Here is a 22,175-nt window from a genome sequence, read left to right as displayed (position 1 = left end):
TGTTGATTTTCAACTTTCATCCATTTCTTATGAGCATACAGCTTACTACTATGGTCCTGATAATCATTCTAGAGCAAAGGTGAATTGCCATTTAGTAGCTTTGACATCCAGGGGGTAAACAGCAGCAGACAGACAGCCCATGGAGAGGTTGCTGAGAGCAGCTGACAGTGCAAGATATCAACAGAGGTTGTTTCCCATGTCAGTGATTACAAGAAGTAGTCAGCAGACTTTTCTCTAAGGGAGCAAAGCTTAATGTACTGGGGCTGGCACTTCCTGTTTCCAGAGAAAAACCCTGAACTCTTTTAACTCGTAGAGTTTTTGAGAAACAAATGGAAGGAGAGAAATTTCACACACACACACACACACACACACACACACACACACACACACCTGGTGGGCGACTAAAACAAAGTTTGAACAAGCAGGCTGAAAAGCATTTGGCACATATCCACACATATTTACACAGTTGGTGGATGGAGCAAGTGCCAAAACACACCCACATAAGCTTTACATATAACATAAATATAAATTTGATAGATGGAACAAAGTTCCAATGTACTCTCCCAGAAACTTTGCACATATATATACATACACATACATTTATACATATATATACATACATACTTGGAGGTGGAAGAAGCAAAGTTTCAACCATATTATTTTTTCCCATCTCTTATATATTCCAGTAAAATCTTTTAAGCACTATAAAATTACAATTTTATTACTTTCTATTTTCCTTATAGTGAATAATTATGAAAAAATCTAGGATATTACATAATATCTTTACAAGAAATAACATTTTGTAGTACAGGTAAAGAAAATAAATTATTCCCAAGAACCCATGTACATTCATAACTAAGCAACTTGTTATAGATTTTAAAAGTGTGAGTAAGCAAAGGAGTTTTCTCAGCCAGCTCCTCTTACTCTCAGGCAGCAATTAGCACTTACAAAGGAAGGATTAATTATTTTATTTATCTTTAACAGTAGTCATACAAAAATCTCCAATGAATCACAAATCTGAACTTTTATATAAAAGTCAGCCTTATCTACTTTAAATACCAAGAATTTTTATATAGTCATCAGCAATTCTTATTAAATCATATCAGAAAGCTGAGGGCAAAAATAGACATAACTAATCAATCGGTAGTAGTCCAGACTCAGTGAGATTCATGTTAGCCAAGTTGCCATTTTTCTTGTTCTCTGACTATGAAATGTCCATAGCTTAACAAATATATTTGTGCCTTACAGAAGTTCAAAATGTTCACTAAGACTTTTTTAAAAAGTATCAATAACAACAACAACAACAACAAAAACCAAAACGCATCTTAATATGGGTTCACTAAAAACTTTATTTTTCCAAATAAAGGTTCTTGGGATCTTCTATCTCTCTCTGCAAGCACTGGGATTAAAGGCAGCTCTACCATATCAATCTTATATAGAACTGGAGGACTTGAACTCGGGTTGTCAGACTTATACACATGTATTTTGTACACTGCTGAAAATCCACATCTTTCTAAGTTCTTTCCTATAGTAGTATGTGGAACATTAATCTGTTCCAGCAACAATGCCTGAAAGATATCAGGCATTATTATTGTTTAATGTCAATGATACTCCCCAGTGAGGGGCTGGAAGCCTGTTTAGAGTTTTCATACAATCCTTAGGTTAAGAGGGATGTGAAGGCAATGGGCAGGGCAAAAATTCATAACAGCATGAGATCCTCAGGACACACAGTCCTAGGAGTACTGCCTCAATTGAGGAGCATCCATCACGTCTGTGCTAACTGGTAGGCCTATTCCATGAATTTAAAGCCATTTGATGACCACATTACATGTCTCTGCATAGAGAATGGATAACAATAATGCAGGGTATTAATTTAAGAATTGCCCATGGTAAATGCTGCATGCTTACTATAGATCCCATGACTATCACTATATCATAATTATACTGTAAATGGTCTAGAAACGTCATGTGTCATTCTGCATATGAATAAAATAAAAGCCTCAATGAATAAAACATGTTAGGAGACTATGCTAACTTCTCAGAAAAGAAATGATAGGAATAGAAAATAAGGGACTCGGTGGTTGCCAGGAATGGCTCTCCTTTCATTAGTGACATCTTTAGACACCAAAGACAGCAGGATTCACCGATAATTTCAGGAGACTATTGGCAGCTTGCACAAGCATGGGGATGGAGGAGTCTGTGAGGAAGGAAACAAGAGTTCAGAACTGTGGGAAAGGAGGAAGAGGCTCTTCCCTCAGCCTCCCTCAGTCATTCCTACTTCCTATTTCAGTCTAAATTTAGCTTCCTGTAGTAACCCCAGCTCTTCCCCCTTTCTTCTTCTGATTCTGATTTTGTCATTTCCTTCTACAGGAACACAGCAACAAGGATAAAATAAACATCCAGGACACTTCCTATGTGTCTCGGGATAGTCTTATTCAACTAGGCATCCACACCTGTGTTCCTTCCTTTTGTTCAGCTTGTCCCAACTACCAAGTACATACTTTGCCCTAATCCTGAAAAGGAAGAATCAGCTGGAGGAACAGACCCTGTTCCTTCTGAAATAGCATGGTTAGGCAACCATGGGGACTCTTGAGTGCTCTGCAACACATAGAGGCAGGGCTCCTTGAGAAGCAGATGGAAAGAGGGAAAGGGAAAGAGGGTCTCTTTTCCTACCTGCATGGTCATGAAGCCAGGCCACAGCCTTCCTTTCCAGAAGTTCCCATTCACACTTTAAGTCCATGCCATTGGCATGCAACCATACCACAGCCAGCACTGTGGCCCAGGCTGAGGGGTCCTCATGCTGCAAAACAGAATGAAACTTCTGTGATGCCACAGGCAGGGCAGGAATTCCCTCAAGAGGAAACAAATAGATTTATTATCCCCCTCCTCAACATTCCCTAATCTGCTGCTTCATGGAATTTCTTGTCCCACCCTTATCAAAAAAAGAAAAAACTGGCCACAGCCTCAAGACAGCTTTCCATTACCACTTATAAGTCCAGTGTAACCATCACCAAATTTCTCAAAACACTTCCAAGCACTTAGTGCATAGATAATTGGACAGTGGGAAGAGAAGAAAATGTAAATTTGACTTCTTTTACGGTATTATGTTCATCAATTTTTATCCTCAATTGCCAGAAAAAAAAAAAAAAAACCTAAGAATAATCAATAGAACATTTCTAAGCATAAGCATAAGTACTACAAAAAGTGAAAATATTTGTATAAAGTTAGTCTATGGATTATTATAGTCTAGTAATGATGAATGTTACATTTTTTGCCAGCTATTGATGTGGTCACAGTATAGGGTAAATGGTGTATGGAAATCTGTAATCCAGCAGTGGTGGCGGACGTCTTTAATCCAGGACTTGGGAAGCAGAGGCTGGCAGATTTCTGAGTTCAAGGCCAGTCTGTTCTACAGAGTGAGTTCCAGGACAGCCAGAGGTACACAGAGACCTGTCTCAAAAACAAAACAAAACAAAACAAAAACAAAACAAAACGTAACATAACATAACAAAACAAAACAAAAGAAAACAAAAGAATAGCCCAAGAATGAAGTTCATCCTGAGGATCATGGTTCAGATCTATTGCTCTGTGGCTATAGGACACCTCTGGATTCCATGTGCATGTGTTCTCTGTCTCTATTGCAGCAGAGGATTAAGAACCAGAATTGACTCAAGCTGGGTGGATTTCTGAGTTCAAGGCCAGCCTGGTCTACAAAGTGAGTTCCAGGATAGCCAGGGCTTTACAGAGAAACCCTGTCTCGATAAAAAACAAACAACAACAACAACAACAAAAGAACCAGAAGCAATTCTTGACTTTTATTTCTGCTGCATGGTTTTTGTCAGTGCTGTTAGTACTGACTACAAATCATGATCAGAAATGCTCAAGGGAGCTCGAGTCTCCTACTTATTTTTTTTCAGTTTTATTATCTACCTATAGAAATTATTAATCTATACTTTCATTAAGGTCATCATTTTAAATATAGATCTATAAAATTTCAGGCCTTACTGGATGCATTAGACAGATATCTCCATTTTGACATCAATTTGTTATTCATTACCATTATTTTCAGCTAACATTTAAAATTTTCTGATTTCCAACTGATATTCTGATTTTAACATAATATATAAACACACACACACACACACACAGACACACACGCACACATTCTATTTTGTTATATGTTTTTACTGAATCAAATACATGACCCCCTGCATGCTGGTGTTGAGTTTTCTAGGTTATCTACTTCTCTAACTGACAGCAGTTCTCATTTTTTTTAAATGTTAAAAAGGAATTATCACTTTTTCAAGTATCCAACATGAAATAATCTTAATGAAATATTCCCATGACTTTACCCCAAATAATTAAGTCAGTTTATATATTGCAGTATAGATACCTCTTCTGATTAAAACATGCACACCACATTTGCATCCACCACATTTCATAGACCCAGTAGCCTGGCCTGACTAGGAGATAGGATACAATTAGTATAACCATACAACATCTAAAGTACATGTAATTGTGTTTCACATTTTAATTGGACAATATTGTATTGTTTCTTCAGTATTTGGCATATGTCTGTTAGTGTAAAGACTTTTTTTCAAGTAGATTTAGACCATTCAACAGGTAATCTCAAAGTTCTAAATAAAGTTTACTATAGTCATTCTATTTGGGGACATTAAAAACCAACAATAATAGGGGAATTATTGGAGGCTCTAAAAACAGAGCATCCTGGAATTGAATTTATCTCTGTACTGACTGGCTCACACAGTGTTTATCTTTTAAAAAATAAAAGATTTATTGATTTTTATTCATATGAGTACAGTGTAGTTGTCTCCAGAGTCACACCAGAATATTGTATTAGATTCCATTACAGATGGTTGTGAGCCACCATGTGGTTTCTGGGAATTGAACTCAGTACCTCTATAAGAGCAGTAAGTGCTCTTAACCATTGAGTCATCTCTCTAGCCCTAGTGTTTTCTTAATGGCCAATTTCTTCATCTATATGTAGCTGCATAAACAGAACCTGCATTAATTAATTGAAATGAGAAACGAATAAATGTAAGGGTATTAAGTGATTTTAAAAATTGCCTAGCACAGCGTGAAGACGAAAATATTACCTTTTGCAGTATAGTCTCAGTGATTTAGATGAACACAGAAGAGTATTTAGCTTTCCCTTTGACATTCATCATTCTAATCATGCCTTCCAGCAGCTAGATTCTTAATTCTATGTTTTGTATGTTCCAGCTAAAGTAGAAGCGATTTAATCATCTACATATTACAAGTTAATGTCATCTTTGCATTACCTATGTTCTTATTTTTCTCTTGTGCCCTGGTTCGCTTCAACTCTCATTATGTTCCTGATTTCAGGAAGCACACATTCTTCCCCTTGTTTCTCTGTGCATCTCACCTTGGCAGGGTTTGTAGCCTTGATGTCTTTCAACTCAGTGCCCAGGATCTTGGTCAGATCTTCATCTAGATTCCAGGAGCCATTTGCCTTTTGGAGAGAAATCAGCTGCACCACAACATTCTCTCCAAATGCTTTATGAAAAAAAAAGAGTAATTCCATAAGAAATTATAGAGTCAGTGGGATCACAGCCCAACTGAGGAAATAGGAGGCTATAGTGAGGATTCTGCAGAAAATCCAAACTATTTCCAGTATATGATGGGTGTCCAGATGGTCTGTGTTCCAAACACAGCAGCAGTAGATTCTGCTGGTACCAGTCATTGAAGACAGATATACTGTCTAGGCAGAGCTATCCAGTGGGCTTAAAGAACTAGAAGACACTCAACTACAGTAGTTTAGAAGGTATCAAGTGCTATATTGTAGATTAATAAAGCTAGACTCATTCTGGCAAATACATAGGGATGTCAAATATCACCCCCCTGACTGATGCCTCAATTAGCTCACCCCAAGGTAGAAGAAGCTTGAGTGTAAGAGTACTGAAGGTTAGTTTATGCTCATCACAAATCAAGAGAAAAAAATCTGAGCACCATTTCACCTTTGTGTTCCTTTTTCAAGTTGCTTTCCTTGGTAGAAGAATTTGACATTTTCTTCAGTGTCATGGGCATTTCATTTGTCATATCAAGAACCTCACATTGTGCACCGACAAGAATACTCCCTATGAGAAACAAACATTGCTCAGAATCTTTTCTGAGAAAGAAAATCCCTCAGGTTGTACAAATTCATCTCCATAGACCCCTTGGGATACTAACGTTGTCTTGGACACAACAAATTTCTTAGTCCACATAAATGTCTTGCCTGTAAGCCTTTCTGGCCATCTGAAAAACACAAACGAACAGTGAAGGCTACAGCATCCTCTGGGTTCTGAAGCAAGAAAAGATTAAAAGGTGTGACGATGTAAGACATCAGTCCTACTATCCACATCAGCCTCATCCTCTTACCAAGATGGACCGTTCTCCTGTGTAGCTGCCTCTGTGCAGACACACCCCACCCCAAGCCTTCATTCTACTTCCTATCGAGTCTTTATAATCTTTCTCATGTGCTAAACAATCATAGCTGCATCTTACCTTCAACACAAGAGGATTCTCTCAGCTACATTTTAACTTAAGATACTTTTTTTTTTCTGTCCTATGAAGTTATTTTATCTCTGTCCCCTTCAAAAGCTGTATTGTACCCTGAGCATCCCAGTTCAGAAGGTAAGGTTGAAAATTTTCTCAGCTCAACACAATATTCTTGAGCTTTCTACCTCACCTGGGTTATCTTCCTTGTGTCCTCACATCTATCAACCCTCAACTACTTAATTTACCTCTGATCAGTACCCAAAGTAGAAAAAAGCCACACCTCAGGCTTCCAGTATCACCTATGCAACATTAGACCTTGCCTTCTTTGGATCCAGTGACTATGACTCTCAGGTACCTCTCTCATGCTCTCAAATCATTGCTATGCACAATTGTTTGATTTTCCAGAAATAGTTTAATCTTAGTTTTAAAACACAACACTTTTTAAACTTAGTGTTTCCTGTTTTAAAAAAATGGTCTTTGACATGACCTGTGCTTAACACCCAATGTCTCTAATTTTCCAAATATGTCACTTTCCTTCAAATTTTATTTTTCACTCAAGCTAAACCGCAGTCACACATATTCCCACCCTCATCAGTATATTTGATCCATAGCCTTAATTTCTAATTCAGAGCTATTTGGTAAAATCATACATTAGAGATCAGTACAGTCGTCAGCCTACTTGATTCTTCAGTTAAAGCTCCTGACCCCTGCTAGAAATTATTCACATGATACAGGTCTTTTAGTGTTTATAGCTATTTTTTAAAAAATGGTATCAAATTCAACTTTACCTTCTGCCATCCTAGAAATGGGTTTTGTTTATTTGTTTGTTTTGTTTCTTATTCCTAGTTAGCCCCTGTAGCCCTTTCTGTTCTCTACTGGTTTCTTAAATTCCTTATTCTATCACTAATATGAACAGGTTCTAGATATTTGGCCTCTGTGCAGCCACTGATTAATTATCAAAGAACAAAGCCAGATTCAAATTACATGGTTTTGCTATTCAATGTTTACAGATATTTATGCACTGTAATATGTCTTTTGGTCTTCTGTACTTCTACACAAAATCTCCCTCCCAGTTGGAAATAATATAGTTTTCTAGAAAATTTATGGCAAGCTATATATCTTCAGAGTAGATGAACAAAAGAAACCCAGGAAATCTAAGAAATGTATTTCAATTTAAATTTATGAGATTCTGAAACTTACCATTGTTTAAATGATGTACTTAGATATCTGAGATACAAGTAAATATAAGCTTAAATTGGCATAAAACATACCAGAGTGACTAGAGTAGAACTGCATAAGAGGTCTCCTCTGCATCATTGGCCTAGGAATCACTCTGTGGGCCAGAGGCCCCTGCACTGGCTTGTTCAGCTCCTTGTTTATGGCAATGAAGGCTGTGAAGGAGCTAAGGACTCCAGACTGAAGGCTGATGTTCATCACATCCTCTTTTTCTTCTTTTGAGGCCTCATGGGATCCGAAATCCTTAGTCTGAATCAAGGACTTTGCCGCCAACCGATGAATGGTGAAACTGAAAGAAGATATTGCAGCGAATTGAAGAAAAATAACTGCAAGCCAAAGGCTCTAAAAAGCTAGTGATTGCGGTCAGAATGGAATGCAGAGACAAGGAGGTTAAATGAATGAGTCCAAAAGAGAAAAGCCAGAGGTCAGGTCCAGGAAAGACTGAACTTTCATGAAATCCACAATAAAAGAAGAGAAGAGGGGAGGGGAGGGGAAGAGAGGGGAGTAGTAGAATGGAGAGGAGAGTGGGGAGAGCAGAGAAAGTGTGGAGGAGGGGAAGCAAGGCTGAATAAAGTCTCACTTGGCATTTGCCTTGGGTTGTAGGGAAAATGTCACCCTGTTTTCCAGACTCCTACCCTGGAGGATGTACTTGAGGCACACTGCTCCTGTGCTCTCCACTTGCTACGAATAAGAGGAAAGCAGGTGTTACCATTTTGTCTAAGCTCCACACCATAGTTACCTGGCAACAGACAGGTATGCCTGACTCACTCTAAAAGGGTCTGCTTGTCCACTCTGCTCTCTCTTGCTCTTGCCTTCTTGCTCACACTCTGTCCTCTTGCATAAAACATACCAGAAGGGTCTGCTTGTCCACTCTGCTCTCTCTTGCTCTTGCCTTCTTGCTCACACTCTGTCCTCTTGCCCCTTCCCCTATTCTCCCCACTCCCCTTGGCCACTATTTCTCTGTTTCTCTTCTCTGCCCCCGCCCACCAGCCACCACACCCCCAGCCACTATTCTACTATTCTCTCATACTATCCTCTCAACTCTCCTCCCCATGCCCTGAGTAAACTCTATGCTATATTATACTGTCCTTTGGTCCCTCAAAGGGAAGGGATGCCTCAGCTTGAGACCTTGGAGGGACTCCCTTCCCCCATACCTGACTACACATCCAGGAAACACATTCCTTCTCCCCTTTATCTTTTTTATAAACATAACAGCAGGGGTGACAAAACTGACACATAACCTGGAAAATTGTGAGAACTAGGGAAGTTCCTCAGATCAACAGTATGTCAGGCTAAGAACTGAGCATTTAGCCATGTCATCCAAGAGAGGATGGGTGGCTGGCTGCAGGGCAAATGCAGAAATCACAAGTGACCACAAAATGTTAATAAAAGCACTGATATAGTCTCTACTGAGTAAAAAAAATTAAAAAAAAAGAATAAGAATAAGAATAGGGACTCACAGGCATAAGCCCAGTCAGTTGTGCATAGATGATTAACCTCTGACCCCTAAAGATGGTAGGTTTCTCTGGAGAAAGCATTTTAACCAACAGACCAGGAGGCAAATCCCAACTTAGAGAGATGTTATCCACTGAACACTGTAGAGCAAATTTGAGAGACCCAAGAGCCTGTTGGAGGAGAGAAGAGGCAGAATTATACATGAGAATGATAATAATTTCTGGCATTGATGGAATATTTATCAGGATGTAGGGCACAACTGATATCAGGTCTAATCACCAGTACAAAGTGAGAAATGCTGTTTTTCTTCTACTTATGTGTATGGTGAAGTATATGAAGGCAGTATTTAAGAAAGGAGACACTGGCAAAAGAGATAAAAAAGGAACATTAACACCATGGAAAGAGAAGCTGAGAAATATACTTAGTGATCCCTTCCATCTTTTTTTTATTCTAATAGAGGAATGAGATTTATATTTTTGAATCTATGAGACATACACACTAGCTTGTCTTTTGTATGGAGAATGGATTTCTACTGGATTTACTCAGTGTACAGTCTGTGGTTCTAGATACAGCATCTAAAGCTTTCATTTTCTTTCTGTCTGGTCTTCAAAACAAAAGTCACAACTGCCTTAATTATCTCCTCTCTGGATTTCGAGCAGCCACAGTCAGAGGTCAATCTTCTGATAAGAGAAAAGAACATAAATAACAAGTAGACTCTTTAAGTATATAGACTGTGACTCATGAAGATGTGTCTGTCCTTCAGGAAAATGGATCATCTGTCTTTGCAGCAGTGACCTTGTCCTGTCTCATGCTTACTCTGGACTAAATAGCTCTGGAAACTCAGTCAGTTCTCACCTTGGTCTGCATCCTGTCCTTGCCTGTGATAAACACAGCAGTGCCCCCTGATACCCGGGCAATGTTTTTGATTAAGCTGGTCGAGGCTCCTTGTCCAATTCCAAATGAGAAACATCTGTAATGGCAGAATGATGAGCATTAGAGATGGATTCTCCATAGCAAAATTATCAACTGACATGGGTTAGTCACAAACACATGAAGAAATAAGGTACTTACCTAAACATCTGTGCAATGCTCCCATTTAGAATTCATACTTTATTTCTATGGTCTACAATACATACCTTAAATAACTGATAAAATTTAATTTCATGTGTCTTCTATGAGGAAAGGCTCAGATTCATTTTGTTGATCAAGAACTAGGGTCCATAGCATTTGAAATATCTCTCTCATGTTCCAATTTCACAACAAAAATTAGAACAGCATCCTCATATTAGCAAAGATCTAGCTCCAAAATTCTTCTAGTATATTATGAAAACATCAAAGTGAAAAGTAAATGCACTGACATTTTGGCTGATACATGTGGGCTGTTGTTAATATGAGTCTTCCTCCCTGTTTTCAACATGTAAGCTTTAGGATAAAAGTTTATACTGTACTTTTGTTCCTTCTCAATAACCTATAAATCAGTCACTGTTTGCCATTCCACTGAAATTGGATGACTCTGTCTTTTTAAAGAATGGTACATGTGGGTAATTATATTCCTGCAGCTGCGTTTTGCTTTCTCTAGAGTTGGGCTCCAGCACATCCTTGCAAATACATAGTAACATTTGCTTTTAGCTTACTCATACCCTCCCATATAAACTAAATCTCCAGTGGATTGCTTGTGACATGTAATACAATCACTGCAATGCTCAAAGAGAGTCATCATTATGAACATAAATATAAAATATAGTGAGCTACTTCATGGGAAATCCAACATACATATAACACTTGACTATGACTATATGCAGCAAACTTGTGAAATTAAAAAATAGAAATGATATATGTATGTAGAAAAAGACACATACCAAGAAAACTCACCATGATAGAAAAACAAAGAGAATTTCTCAAAATCTTGAAGTACTATACTTCAGCTAGGTATAAAATAGTGAGTGGTGGAATGAGAGAACAAAGACTGATAACTGTCTAGCCATAGACTTGTGATGGACACTCAGGGTGACAACCCTGACTGCTTATATGGCTACACACCAAATATTTGACTAACTTTTGATTTTTAACTTGTCAATCCCTTTATGATGAAAACATGATTCAATGTATCATTCAGAGCTTTAGAAAAATGAGGAACAATAACATTATGGAATGAATGTTAACTGGAAAAGTATTTTTATATTTTATAGAGAACTTCAGGTAGTTAGCTGGAAAATCCTTTAGTCACTATGCTCCCCAATAGCATGTGGAACAAGTCATATGTGGTACTGCTTGGGAATCCAGTCAGCACAGAAGCAATACTCTCCTCATACCTGTGTTTCTTGCTGTTTAACTTAACTTCTCTAATGACACTAAATGTGTCAGTCACTTCTCCATCTGTGAAGACAAAGAGCTGTAAAGGAAAGAATGTATTGATTAAGCCTCTATCAAGTTCATTAGAAGACAGCAGCAATGGTCATCATGGACCACAACTGCTTCCAGTCTTTGAAGATTCTTCACAAAGGGGCAGCAACACTAGTGCTCCACTGTCACTTACTCTATGCTATCACAGAGACTCTTCAGACCCCTGAGAAGTTTCATATCCTCTTCCTGCTGCTTCATCTGAAGCTCTGTGGTACTAACTGCCTACCACATGGAATAATGAAGGAATGCTGTCTCTGGTCTTCTTTTCTCTTTGTTGTATAGTAAATGATTTTACACAGCATTACTCAATTCTATAAGAAAGAACTACTCAGAACTGTATTATTGAAGAACTTCCCTCTTTGTTCTTCTTAGCTTAGCCTGTTTCTTTCTTTCTCCCCCCCCCTTTAAAGTTTTTTCTCTTTAAAACTACACATGGATTTTCTTCCTCTCTGCCTCTGCATCCAGTGCTCACCTGTAGGGGATGACCGGGAATGGAGGATGCCTTGTAAATATTGCAGAGGGGTGTCAAGATTTCAGTACCTCCTAAGTTGGCTTCTAAATCCTTCACTATTTTCACTGCGTCCTCCATCGTATCCTGAGTGTACTTCACACTCTCCCTTAGGGAAACAATAATATAGTAGCACACATTGCACATTGTTACTCCTGACAACCTCAGTGTTCAGGTCAACTCTGCATTCCAGATCCTCCTTTAAAGCACATTCGTTCAGAGTCCACTGTCTCAAAACACTTACGGAAAGAATTTTTCATAGGAAGATCCAAATCTATAGATATTAAAATAACAACCCATAGGCAAACTCTTCAGCAACAGCAACAGAGTTTCCTGAAGGTGAGAAAACATAGTGAGACAGAGGGAAAGAGTGCTCTACCTGTTAGCATTTCTTCTAAGCTCTGCCCAACAGTTCCCTAGCAACAACCAGGTAGAAGCCTGGCTTGCTATAAAAGGACCATTTCCTCTCTGGAGATCTCTGACCCCTCTCTCTGTTTCTCTATGGTTTCTCTCCAGGCATTCTTTCTCTCTCTCCTGCCCCATCGCTTCATGTCTTCCAGGCTGGCCTGTTCACTTTTTCTGTCCCACCCTCTTTCTTTTCTGTCCCCTCTATTTCTCTGCTACTACTCCCATCTCAGTCCCCTTCTCATGCCCAAAAATAAACTTCATTTTATACTAGAGTCAACATATGGGTGTTATTTAATACCTTAGCATGAGTCTGCTAAGTCACTCCCTCCTGCCACTTCATACTTCATTTCACAAGCATATCAATACCAAACAGACAGACCCCAGTCTATTTCCTAAAGGTAAGAAATGTTACCATATTATGTTACCTTGTATTTCAATGCTGAGAACATAGTAGCTACACTTGCTGTGGCTCAGATATGGCTACAAATTACCCTACTCCTACCCTTCCAAATCCTCCTCACACATCACTGCTGAGCAGGGAAGGATCTGGCTTACCTTGGCAGCCTCTATGCGTAGCTGAGAATCCTTCCCTGGGCTCATGGGGCATTTCATACTTCCTGAACAGTCCATGAGAAACACAAATTCTCCACAGACCTTTGAGGTTTCCACTTCTGGGATATCTGGGTAGTAACTAACCATTGCTAAAGGCGCTCCCATCACACTGTCTGTACAGAAAGTAGAAGAACCCTATAAGGTACAAGGAAGCTAGAGGTTGTCAAGTTCAATTACCAACTCAGTAGAGAACTCAGAAAGCTCCAACAGAACTCTGGGTTTGTTCCCTGTGTGTTTTTCACACAGGACTAAGTGTGAGCTGTCAGCATAAAAATGAAAGGAGCAGAACAGAGGGGAGAGGAAGAGCAAGAGGGTAGTAATTAACAGTCAAATAGCACAGCTGTATCAATGTGTGCAAAATCTGGATATCAAAACACTTGACTAGGGCACTTTAGCTTACCAGCTGAGCTCAAAGATACAGTCAAGATTCTGAATAGAGGTGAATCTCATCAAATCTTATTCATGAGAAAGAGATCATATGGGTCATTAGGATTAAGTCCTCCTTTGGACTATTGGGATAAAATGATGCTCATATGCATAATGTTTAAAATAATAAATTCCAAAGGCAGGTGACTCAGAAATATTGTTCTAGAAAACTAGAGAAAAACATTGCAATTGTGAACACCATCCATATCTATAGATATGTACATATGCAAATGAAACATTGTATTTAATATGTAAAGTAGATTTCTTCCTATTGTGGGAGACAGGGGGTTACCATGACACTATCACTCTTTTGTGAAGCCAGAGGGTATCCATGAGAATGATGTAATATTCACATTGGTGAGAAGCTGGTCATATAGTCAGCCTTCCATGTATGGTGTCTACGAGTTCTTTCAAAATAATTCAGATGATTTCACTTTCCTAAGTTAGAGCTTCCTTCTTTATAAATGAGCATTTCTGCTTCTTAGCCTCAGTTTCCTCTTCAAAAGGATCCTACTACAAGGTTATTGTAAGGTCAAGTCATACAATATGCTTAAGAAATTGAAGGTAGGGCTTAACTCATACTGAGCAGTTAATTGCAATTTTACACATTATGCTTTTTAACTTTGTGGAATTATGTCTTAAGTTGAACATTTCACTTAGTCTACTAGTGCTATGCTTCATGTTACTGTAACTTTAGAGTTTTTTTGTGATATCGAGATACCTGTTAAGCTTCCCTTTGCTTCTAGCAGATATGACAACAGGCAGGCATCTGGCAAAATATGTGCACTAGGAAGCAAGAATTAGGAATCATAGATGGGAGAAATTATCAATCCTGAGATATGAACAACTGTATCCTCTGGTAGTCTGTACAAGCTGGTCACAGAAAAGAGATGTGAAAATCTTCATAGGACTAAGTACATGTCCCAGAACAAAGGTATGACCTCAGTTATTATGTACTGAGATCCAGGATTGTGAGGTTCCCTCCAAATAACTGAAATGATCCTGAGAGAAGACCAAATATGAGCTTGAATATTTCATGAGATTCCAAAAAGTGTTCAAGAAATCAACAAGACACGCAAAGACACAGAACTACAGAGGAGATGAGGCAGTTACATGAAACAACAGGGAAGTTAGGGGTCCCCCGAGTGACCTCAGAGGCAAGTGGTCAAATACTGAGGGAAGAACAGAAAGCCCCCACTTGTGGTACGTGAAATCACCTTTGCCAAATATTGATAATGTGGGAAACTCAGCTTCATGGAAAAAGTCCTCATAGTTCTTAATGTCACAACAGAAAAAGGCAAGCCCAGATGTCACATTTTAAAAATCATTTGACACCCAAGGAACTCCCATGAATCCATCTTGAAAATGAATAAGGATCAGTACCGTTCTTGTGGTGTGTTTGATCCCTGTTACCCAGTGCAGAATATGTCAGAAAAACCAAAGAGAACACAATGACAGTGTGTGTGCTGCCACCCTTTTACAAGTTAAGTGTACCTATTAAAATGAAAAGTAAATGTAGATAAAAATCAAAACTCACTGGGAAGGTCAGCATAGTGGAAAAAAAAACAATCAGGTAAGCAACAAAGAATGGGTTTGAATGGTGGTTTTAAAGCTTAATTTCTTCAGAACAAAGAAGAACTAAACGTATTTCTGTTAAATTTGGCAATTCTTACTAGTTATAAAACAGAAAAAGGAAAGAGAAAGGAATAAAGACAAAGAGAGAGAGAGAGAGAGAGAGAGAGAGAGAGAGAGAGAGAGAGAGAGCAGGAAGGCATACAGGTGTGATAAATTAATCAACAAAAAAGTAATATTATTATTCATTAAGAAAAATTAGTACTTATATATTGCCCAGATTACGCGTTATTATTTTTCTACTCCAATGGTTATTTTATAGTACTAAGAAAAATTATAACTACCTTTCCATTCCCATTATTTGGAGTTCTATCTAAAATCTTACAATTTGAATTTTACATGATTTTAATAATGATATTATAACTTATCATGTAACTGATAATGCAGATTGTAACTCACATTTTAGTCATTTAATACTATTGGATAATACTATAAGTCAATATCATTTTCATATCAAATAAATATTTTAATTTATTTCAAAGAGAATAAATTGCCAAACTAATCAGTTACTTTACTATTTGTAGCCCAAATACTTTCAAAACAGTTGAAGCAAGTTAATTTGCTTCTATACTATCTGACAATGTAAAACTCAGCACACAATGTAAAGCATGAGGCTTTATCAAACTTGAATATCACTAATGCTAAGAAAGGAGAAGTGGTCACAGGATTTTTTAATTTTTTGTCCTTTTTATAAAGAACAGTCATTGTCACATGTTGATAACGGGGTGAATAATTTCTTGTGAATTATTCGGTCATATTTTTCCCTCTAGTAATCCAATACTCTATGTGACTTAGCCTAAAGGGCATAATTACCTGCTTACATAATAAGTTTACTCATCTTTCTATGTGGAAGTAAAAAGTCAACATTTCTATGGCTGTATACTGATCCTAGATAGAGGATAGAAAAAAAGGATAGTTGGAAGTTACACTTAGAAAGGGACCATAGTGGGAGATAAAAATTACCCGGCTTCATGTCCAGCATCCCCATTTCCACAGCTACCCTGGGACTGTGCACTTCACTGTAGTAAATCAGTAGTTCTACATCCCGATCAAACTTGTGCCCTTCAGTCAAGGAAACCTGAGTAGAGGACCAGCAGAGAAGCCATGTTAGAATTCCCACTGATTGCTTCCTTATATTATAAGCTCAGAGTCCAGGGTCGCAGGCTTCTTACATCAGGAGTATAATCAGAAGCACAGGAAAGACTGGGTGAGAGAGAGGCTATGTGTTATGCAGAATAGGGATGGTAAATTGATTGCCTATCCAAACATGGCAAAAAACAAACAAACAAACAAAAACAAAAACAAAACCAAATCAAACCAAACCAAACCAAAATACAAAGGAGATGTCTGAAGGTAGAGTGAGGACAAGGTCAACAATAAAGTTTGAGGAGACTGACACAGACAATAGTATTCTGTTACTATTCACCTGAGCAGAAGTCTTGTCATCTGTAAGGTACTGAATAGGACTCAAAGAGCAGTTGGACTGGATCCTTTCAATACCATGCTGGGAAGTGATGGTGGCAGTCATATTGAGTGTGTAAGGCAGGTCCTCCAAAGGGACTGTGGGTTTCTGGATGTTCAAGCAACTGTTTGCTGACTGTTCTACAAAAAGGACATTAATCTTCCCTTTCATATCAATAATTTCCAGCATAACCAAAATTTTGTGTCTATTCCCAGTCATTCTCTCACCAGTCTGTCAAAGGCAGAAATTACTTACCAGAGAGCTGATATCTTGGATTCAAGATTGCTGGGAGCAGATAGCGCAGGGCCCCATCTGTTTCCAGGGGCAGTTCCTGCACATACCTCAGAGTAACTGCAATCTTAGCTCCAGGCTGCAGGTTCCCCACATTGCAAGAAAAGATATCCCTGGAATAGTCATCCTCTTCCAATAAGTATGCTTGGTGGCCCTGGGAGAGGGCTTCCTCATACTCGCTATGAGCCTAGAGCAAGTGCAAGGTGCATTCAATTAAAATCAAAAGTAGTCAGAAATATATGAACTATTCAAAGGGAATATCATAGATCCTGTGCATTTTACAATTCATCTGGTATCTGCTACTTAATTGCCTCTGCCTTACTGATTTTGGGCACATAGTAATTAAAAGGGAATTAATGAAAGAACAGGCAACGTCAGGACTTATGAATTGTTTACAAAGATAAAGAAAAATGCAATTTCAAAGAAAGAAGAGAAAAGATAATATCCTTCAGACCTTCATCTTATCCCGCAACTCTGCCACAATTTTCTTCCCATCCACCAAGGCTTCAAAGCTGTAGACAGCAGAGTCTTCATCCATAGGAAATACAAAGGTTGCCTCTAATGGGACTTTCTCCTCATTCTCATAATTTAAGGTTGCAGCCACAGCAGCCACAAAGTCATTGATGGACAATGTTACTGAGATGCTCTTCAGTGGTACTGGGGAAGAGATCAGGGTTTAGGAAATCAATGGGTTTTTCTAGAGTGACACTCATATAGATAAGGAGCAGTTCTAGGCACACAGCTCTCATGACTAAGAGTGCAAGCCAGGCTTACCTGTCTCTCTGTTGCTAGTGATCAGACCACAGTGATGCTCCATGGTGACTGCACGTTTCTGTGGAAATGACAAACCATTAAGAGGTCCAGGTTAGGAGTTACGCCATCAATACCAGTATTTTATGAGTTTTTCTCTTGCAGAAACAGCTTCTAATTTTTAGTGTAACGATAAGCAATTAGAGAGTGAAAACAAGGTGAGATGCCAGTGGTGAGGTTGGTGGTTAATGACGCTCAGGTGGGGTGGCTGTAAGTGTCCACTAAGCAGAAAATCTTATATTTTGAGATTGCTACAAACACTATTCGACTTTTACAAACAGTATTGAATGAACCATCCAAAACGACCTGGATACGTGCCATAATTTAACCTCGTTGAACATCAGAATGCTCCACACAGAATCAAAGCAATATATTTATGTATGTTACTTCCGAGTCTAAGGTCTGGCCCATAGGAGATATTTACCGATGAGGATGGATTCCACTGTTTTTCCTATTGATATTGATATTTTTATTTACTTGGAGTCATTCTATTCAAGATCTGTTTTTCAATGTTTAAAATATTTTGTTTACTTTTATGTCGTGCTTAAAAGTGTTTGCCTGAAGGTATGCCTGTGTATCACATTCAGGCAAACACTCTTACATATTACATTACACATTTTAGAGGCCAGAAGAGGATGTTGAATCCCCTGGAACTAGAGTTAGAGATGGTTATGAGCTGCCATGTAGGACCTGGGACTTGTGCTGTGGTCATTTTGAAGAAAAGACAGAGCTTGTAATGACTGAGTCACAGCTTCAGTGCCTCTTCCCAGATCTTTACTTGCATACCTTTGTGATTCAAATGACATCTTGTATTATACTCCTCTTACTTAATTACTTTTCTGTAAGACTTTTTATTGGAACCTACTGTTTTGTTCTTGATATTTAATTTCATGATATTACCATGTGATCACTAGTGGTCCAATGCCGAAAAGAAATAAGAGACTGATAGTTCAAGTTCCATCCATTTGCCTGAGAATTTCATGAGGTCATCATTTTTGATAGATGAGTAGTACTCTATTATGTAAATATATCACATGGCTATATCCATTCCTCTGTGGAAGGACATCTGCGTTTTTCTATTTTCTGGCTATTATAAATACGGCTGATATGAACATTGTGGAGCATTTGTCCTTGTTATATGTTGAAGCACCTTTTGGGTATACTCCCAGGAGTGGTATAGCTGGGTCGTCAGGTAGTACTATATCTAATTTTCTGAGGAACCTCCAGACTGATTCCCAGAGTGGTTGTACCAGCTTGCAATCCCACCATCAATGGAGGAGTGTTCCTCTTTCTCCACATCCTCGCTAGTATCTGTTGTCACCTGAGTTTTTGATCTTAGCAATTCTGACTGGTGTGTGGTGGAATCCCAGGGTCGTTTTGATTTGCATTTCCCTGATGACTAAATATGTTGAATGAGAGGAGAGGCCATTGGTCCTGTGAAGGCTTGATGCCCCAGTGTAGGTGAATGCCAGAGTAGGGAGGCAGGAATGAGTAGGTAGCTCAGGAGCACCCTCATAGAAGCAGGGGTAGGGTAGATGGGATAGGGGATTTCTGGAGGGGAAAACAGGAAAGGTGATAACATTTGGAATGTGAATAAATAAAATATCCAATAAAAAATTTAAAGAAAAGAAATAAGGAACTGGCGAGTGCACAGCTTTAAATAGCCATCTATATCATCTTGTCTGCATTCCCACACAAGAATTGCTATCCCTCTGCAAACTCTAAGAATACAGGGAAGTTTCAGAAAGTTTCTGAGAGGCAGGGGCCAGGAAGGACTATTGAAGTCAGAATTTTCTGTCCATTGTACTCATGATCTTAGAGCAGGGGTTTTTACCTACATAAGGCATACCTGAAGACATGCCCGGTCAAACCAATCAATATTTAGCACAGATAAGGGAGGGGGACATACAATCTAGGCCCTAACTGAAGAGTTTTTACAGTAGATAGCTACTTAGAATGGGAGAAAATTTTTCTTCAAGGCCTTTTGTCCTTGGTACATTGCACCGACTTCAATTCATGATCCCACAACTATTCATATATAGGTACTGTTAGACTCAGTAAGTTAAGAGAAAATATAGAAGGATATGCAGTTGAGAAAGGGAACTGCTATGAGTCAGGAGGAGCTAGAAGGTGAGGAAGGGGCAGATATGGGTACATAATCAAAATACATGGCACACATCTGTACAATTTTCAAAGGATAAAACAAAAATATATATTTAGAAGGATATTCTCAGGTATAATGAGATTATAAATACAATATTTTTCCTTCTTTTCAAACAGATTTTCCTAATTTTATTTCCTGAATTGATTGTGATGTTATATAAATCTTGAGTATGACATGATGAGAGAGATAGAATGATTTTTTTTCCAGGATATGATTTACATGATTATTTTATCCACAGAGTGTAGAGATTGGTCTAATCCTAATGATGGCCTGGGATAACCCTGAGAGCTGTTTTGGGTCTTTCTAAACCTGATCATATGCCCCATTTTAACTCTATGTGACCTCAGTGCCTAATACCAACAAGGGTGGTTTCCATTGGAAATGCATCCTAAGGAGCTGAAATGGCACATCTGGGAACACATACCATGCTTGTCCAGAAGCCCAGTGAAGAGTCCAAGGATCCTAGACTAGGACTCCACACATAGTCTCCTTGCAGGTGGCTGCATGGACTCACTCACAATGGGGCCTGTCTGATCACCCAGCCATCTTTCAGGTAGCCAGAGCAGCCTGGCCAGTGAGACCACAGCAGGTGCCATGTTCAAGTCTAATGTAGGGTCACACCACACTGAGCTTGTTTGATCAGTGACAGGAACTGGGCACAACCCTACTGCAGGGATACTCACTTGCACCAGCTGTGTTCTATGTCTGTTATTTGAACAGTTGGAAAAGTCTGACAGAATTAGAATCGCTCAGATCAGCAACAAAGAGGTAGCAGGTAAACAAGGAAGAGGGAGAGGATGGACAGGAGGAGGATCGAGGATCGAAAGCATAGGAGCACAGGAGTACAGGAGCACAAGAAAGAACTTTTCCTGGGGGCCAGTGAGGAGTCTGGAGTATGGGGGAAGAATTTCTACTGACACCAGCTAGAAGCTTAGAGCAGGAGACTTACCTAGGGGCAGCACTGCTGAAGGACAGACTATGTCTGACAGCAGAGATCTCAAGCTGGCCTTGGCCACTGCAGGAAGCTGAGAGCAGAGAGGGTTATCCATTTCAATGAAACATCCATTTCCTGATTCCAACCTCAGAACAAATTTCCCTCACCGAGTCTTCTATCCTCTCCCACTCCTGTCCTCTTTCACAGTCAATCAGCTGTGACAAGTGTTAACATGCCTTGAGTTAAAGACTGGCGATAGACTTGATCAAAGTTATAGCCTTAAACTGGTTGCTGCTATAGAGCTAACAGTCAGTGAGCAGCTTAACTCCAGGCAGAGTCTGGTGAGTCAGCTGGCCACACCCTGCTGTTTACAGCTGCAGGGAGAAGGGAATCTGTGCTAGAAGTCAAGGAATGTGCTTTGTGGAGTGAAGAGCCCTAGAAGTCAAGGAATGTGCTCTGTGGAGTGAAGAGCCGTGAATAAAAAAATAGTTATTTAATCCTTAGCCTCTCCATCTAAGACCTGCAGTGTTGGATATTTACAGAAGGCACAACTTCAATTACCCCAGTGTCTATAGAGAAGGGTTAATAGGATGCAACGGAGCAAGGTAGGTGGATAATCAAAGCTGAATTTCCATAGGACAAACTAACCTGAACCGGAGAAGAAAAAACAAACAAACAAATTCTCCTTGTAAATTGAAGGAAGAGGGAGAAGAGGAAGGTTGGAGAGAAATGGGGCAGGGGTGTGGAGAGAGTAAAAAGGGGGAGAAGGCAGGGAGACAATGTGTTTTTAAATTTTCCAGCTGGAATCAATTGCAGGAGGGAAGCAGAGAGAATATGAAACTGAAATTGAGATCATTTATGTACTGTCAACCTAGAAAAATCTTCTGGAAACACAAACCAGGCTTAGTTTCTTCCCTCCGCACCCTAAACCCCATGGTTTCCCACTAAAAGACAATTATAATAAATACTTTGTGCTGTTAACTAGAATAAAAGGCTCTTACCCTTTAGAGGGATCAGGTAGTATTCTTCCCAGAGAGAGCAGAGTAGAGCAATCATGAACCTCCTAAAGTCTACGCAGCTTTAAAAGAAAGTGAAAGCAACTAAAGCAGAACTTCCAGGAAGACCCGCCCCCTTCTAGGGACCAGCTATAAAGTTACACTTGTAGGAGGACAGGGATGGACTGAAAATTCTTAATGATATAGTGAATTTCTGCTTCAGTTTTGATAGAAGGATGAAAGTGTTTTGTTTAAAATTTGGAGAAATTGGTCTATAATTTCCCCTCTGCATAGTCTACTCTGAGACTCAGAAAAGC

General features: G+C 39.1%; 1 protein-coding gene across 2 annotated transcripts; it reads right to left on the bottom strand.

Moving 5' to 3' along the window:
* Nucleotides 1-846: 846 nt before the first annotated feature.
* LOC110328319 (von Willebrand factor A domain-containing protein 5A) lies at nucleotides 847-21,953 on the bottom strand. Of its 2 annotated transcripts, XM_029543757.1 has the most exons (20): nucleotides 21,865-21,948; nucleotides 20,879-20,954; nucleotides 17,730-17,787; nucleotides 17,410-17,612; nucleotides 16,920-17,142; nucleotides 16,629-16,804; nucleotides 16,166-16,280; nucleotides 13,088-13,257; nucleotides 12,369-12,457; nucleotides 12,089-12,233; nucleotides 11,526-11,605; nucleotides 10,069-10,183; nucleotides 9,219-9,383; nucleotides 8,339-8,439; nucleotides 7,794-8,047; nucleotides 6,214-6,279; nucleotides 6,000-6,119; nucleotides 5,408-5,538; nucleotides 2,674-2,800; nucleotides 847-2,197 (listed from the first exon to the last, which is right to left on the bottom strand). In XM_029543757.1, exons 3-20 carry the CDS (start codon nucleotides 17,770-17,772, stop codon nucleotides 2,118-2,120), a joined length of 2,403 nt encoding a protein of 800 aa, XP_029399617.1. In that variant the 5' UTR covers nucleotides 17,773-17,787; nucleotides 20,879-20,954; nucleotides 21,865-21,948; the 3' UTR covers nucleotides 847-2,117. The 2 variants fall into 2 exon arrangements, with proteins under 2 accessions (XP_029399617.1, XP_029399618.1); XM_029543758.1 differs by lacking the exon at nucleotides 20,879-20,954 and having other exon boundaries at nucleotides 21,865-21,953.
* Nucleotides 21,954-22,175: the final 222 nt, after the last annotated feature.

The sequence above is a fragment of the Mus pahari genome, chromosome 10 (assembly GCF_900095145.1).
Source record: "Mus pahari chromosome 10, PAHARI_EIJ_v1.1, whole genome shotgun sequence".
Classification (NCBI taxonomy): Eukaryota; Metazoa; Chordata; class Mammalia; order Rodentia; family Muridae; genus Mus; species Mus pahari.
Note: the sequence above shows the minus strand (reverse complement) of the source record. Positions and strands in the feature narration are given on the sequence as shown.

Coding starts and splice junctions, on each gene's coding strand:
- LOC110328319 (XM_029543758.1), bottom strand. CDS start 17,772: ATGGAGCATCACTGTGGTCTGATCACTAGCAACAGAGAGACAG. Junction 11,606..12,088: donor TTCCCGGTCATCCCCTACAG/GTGAGCACTGGA, acceptor TTTCCTTTACAG/CTCTTTGTCTTCACAGATGG. Junction 6,280..7,793: donor GTTCTACTCTAGTCACTCTG/GTATGTTTTATG, acceptor TGTGTTTTTCAG/ATGGCCAGAAAGGCTTACAG.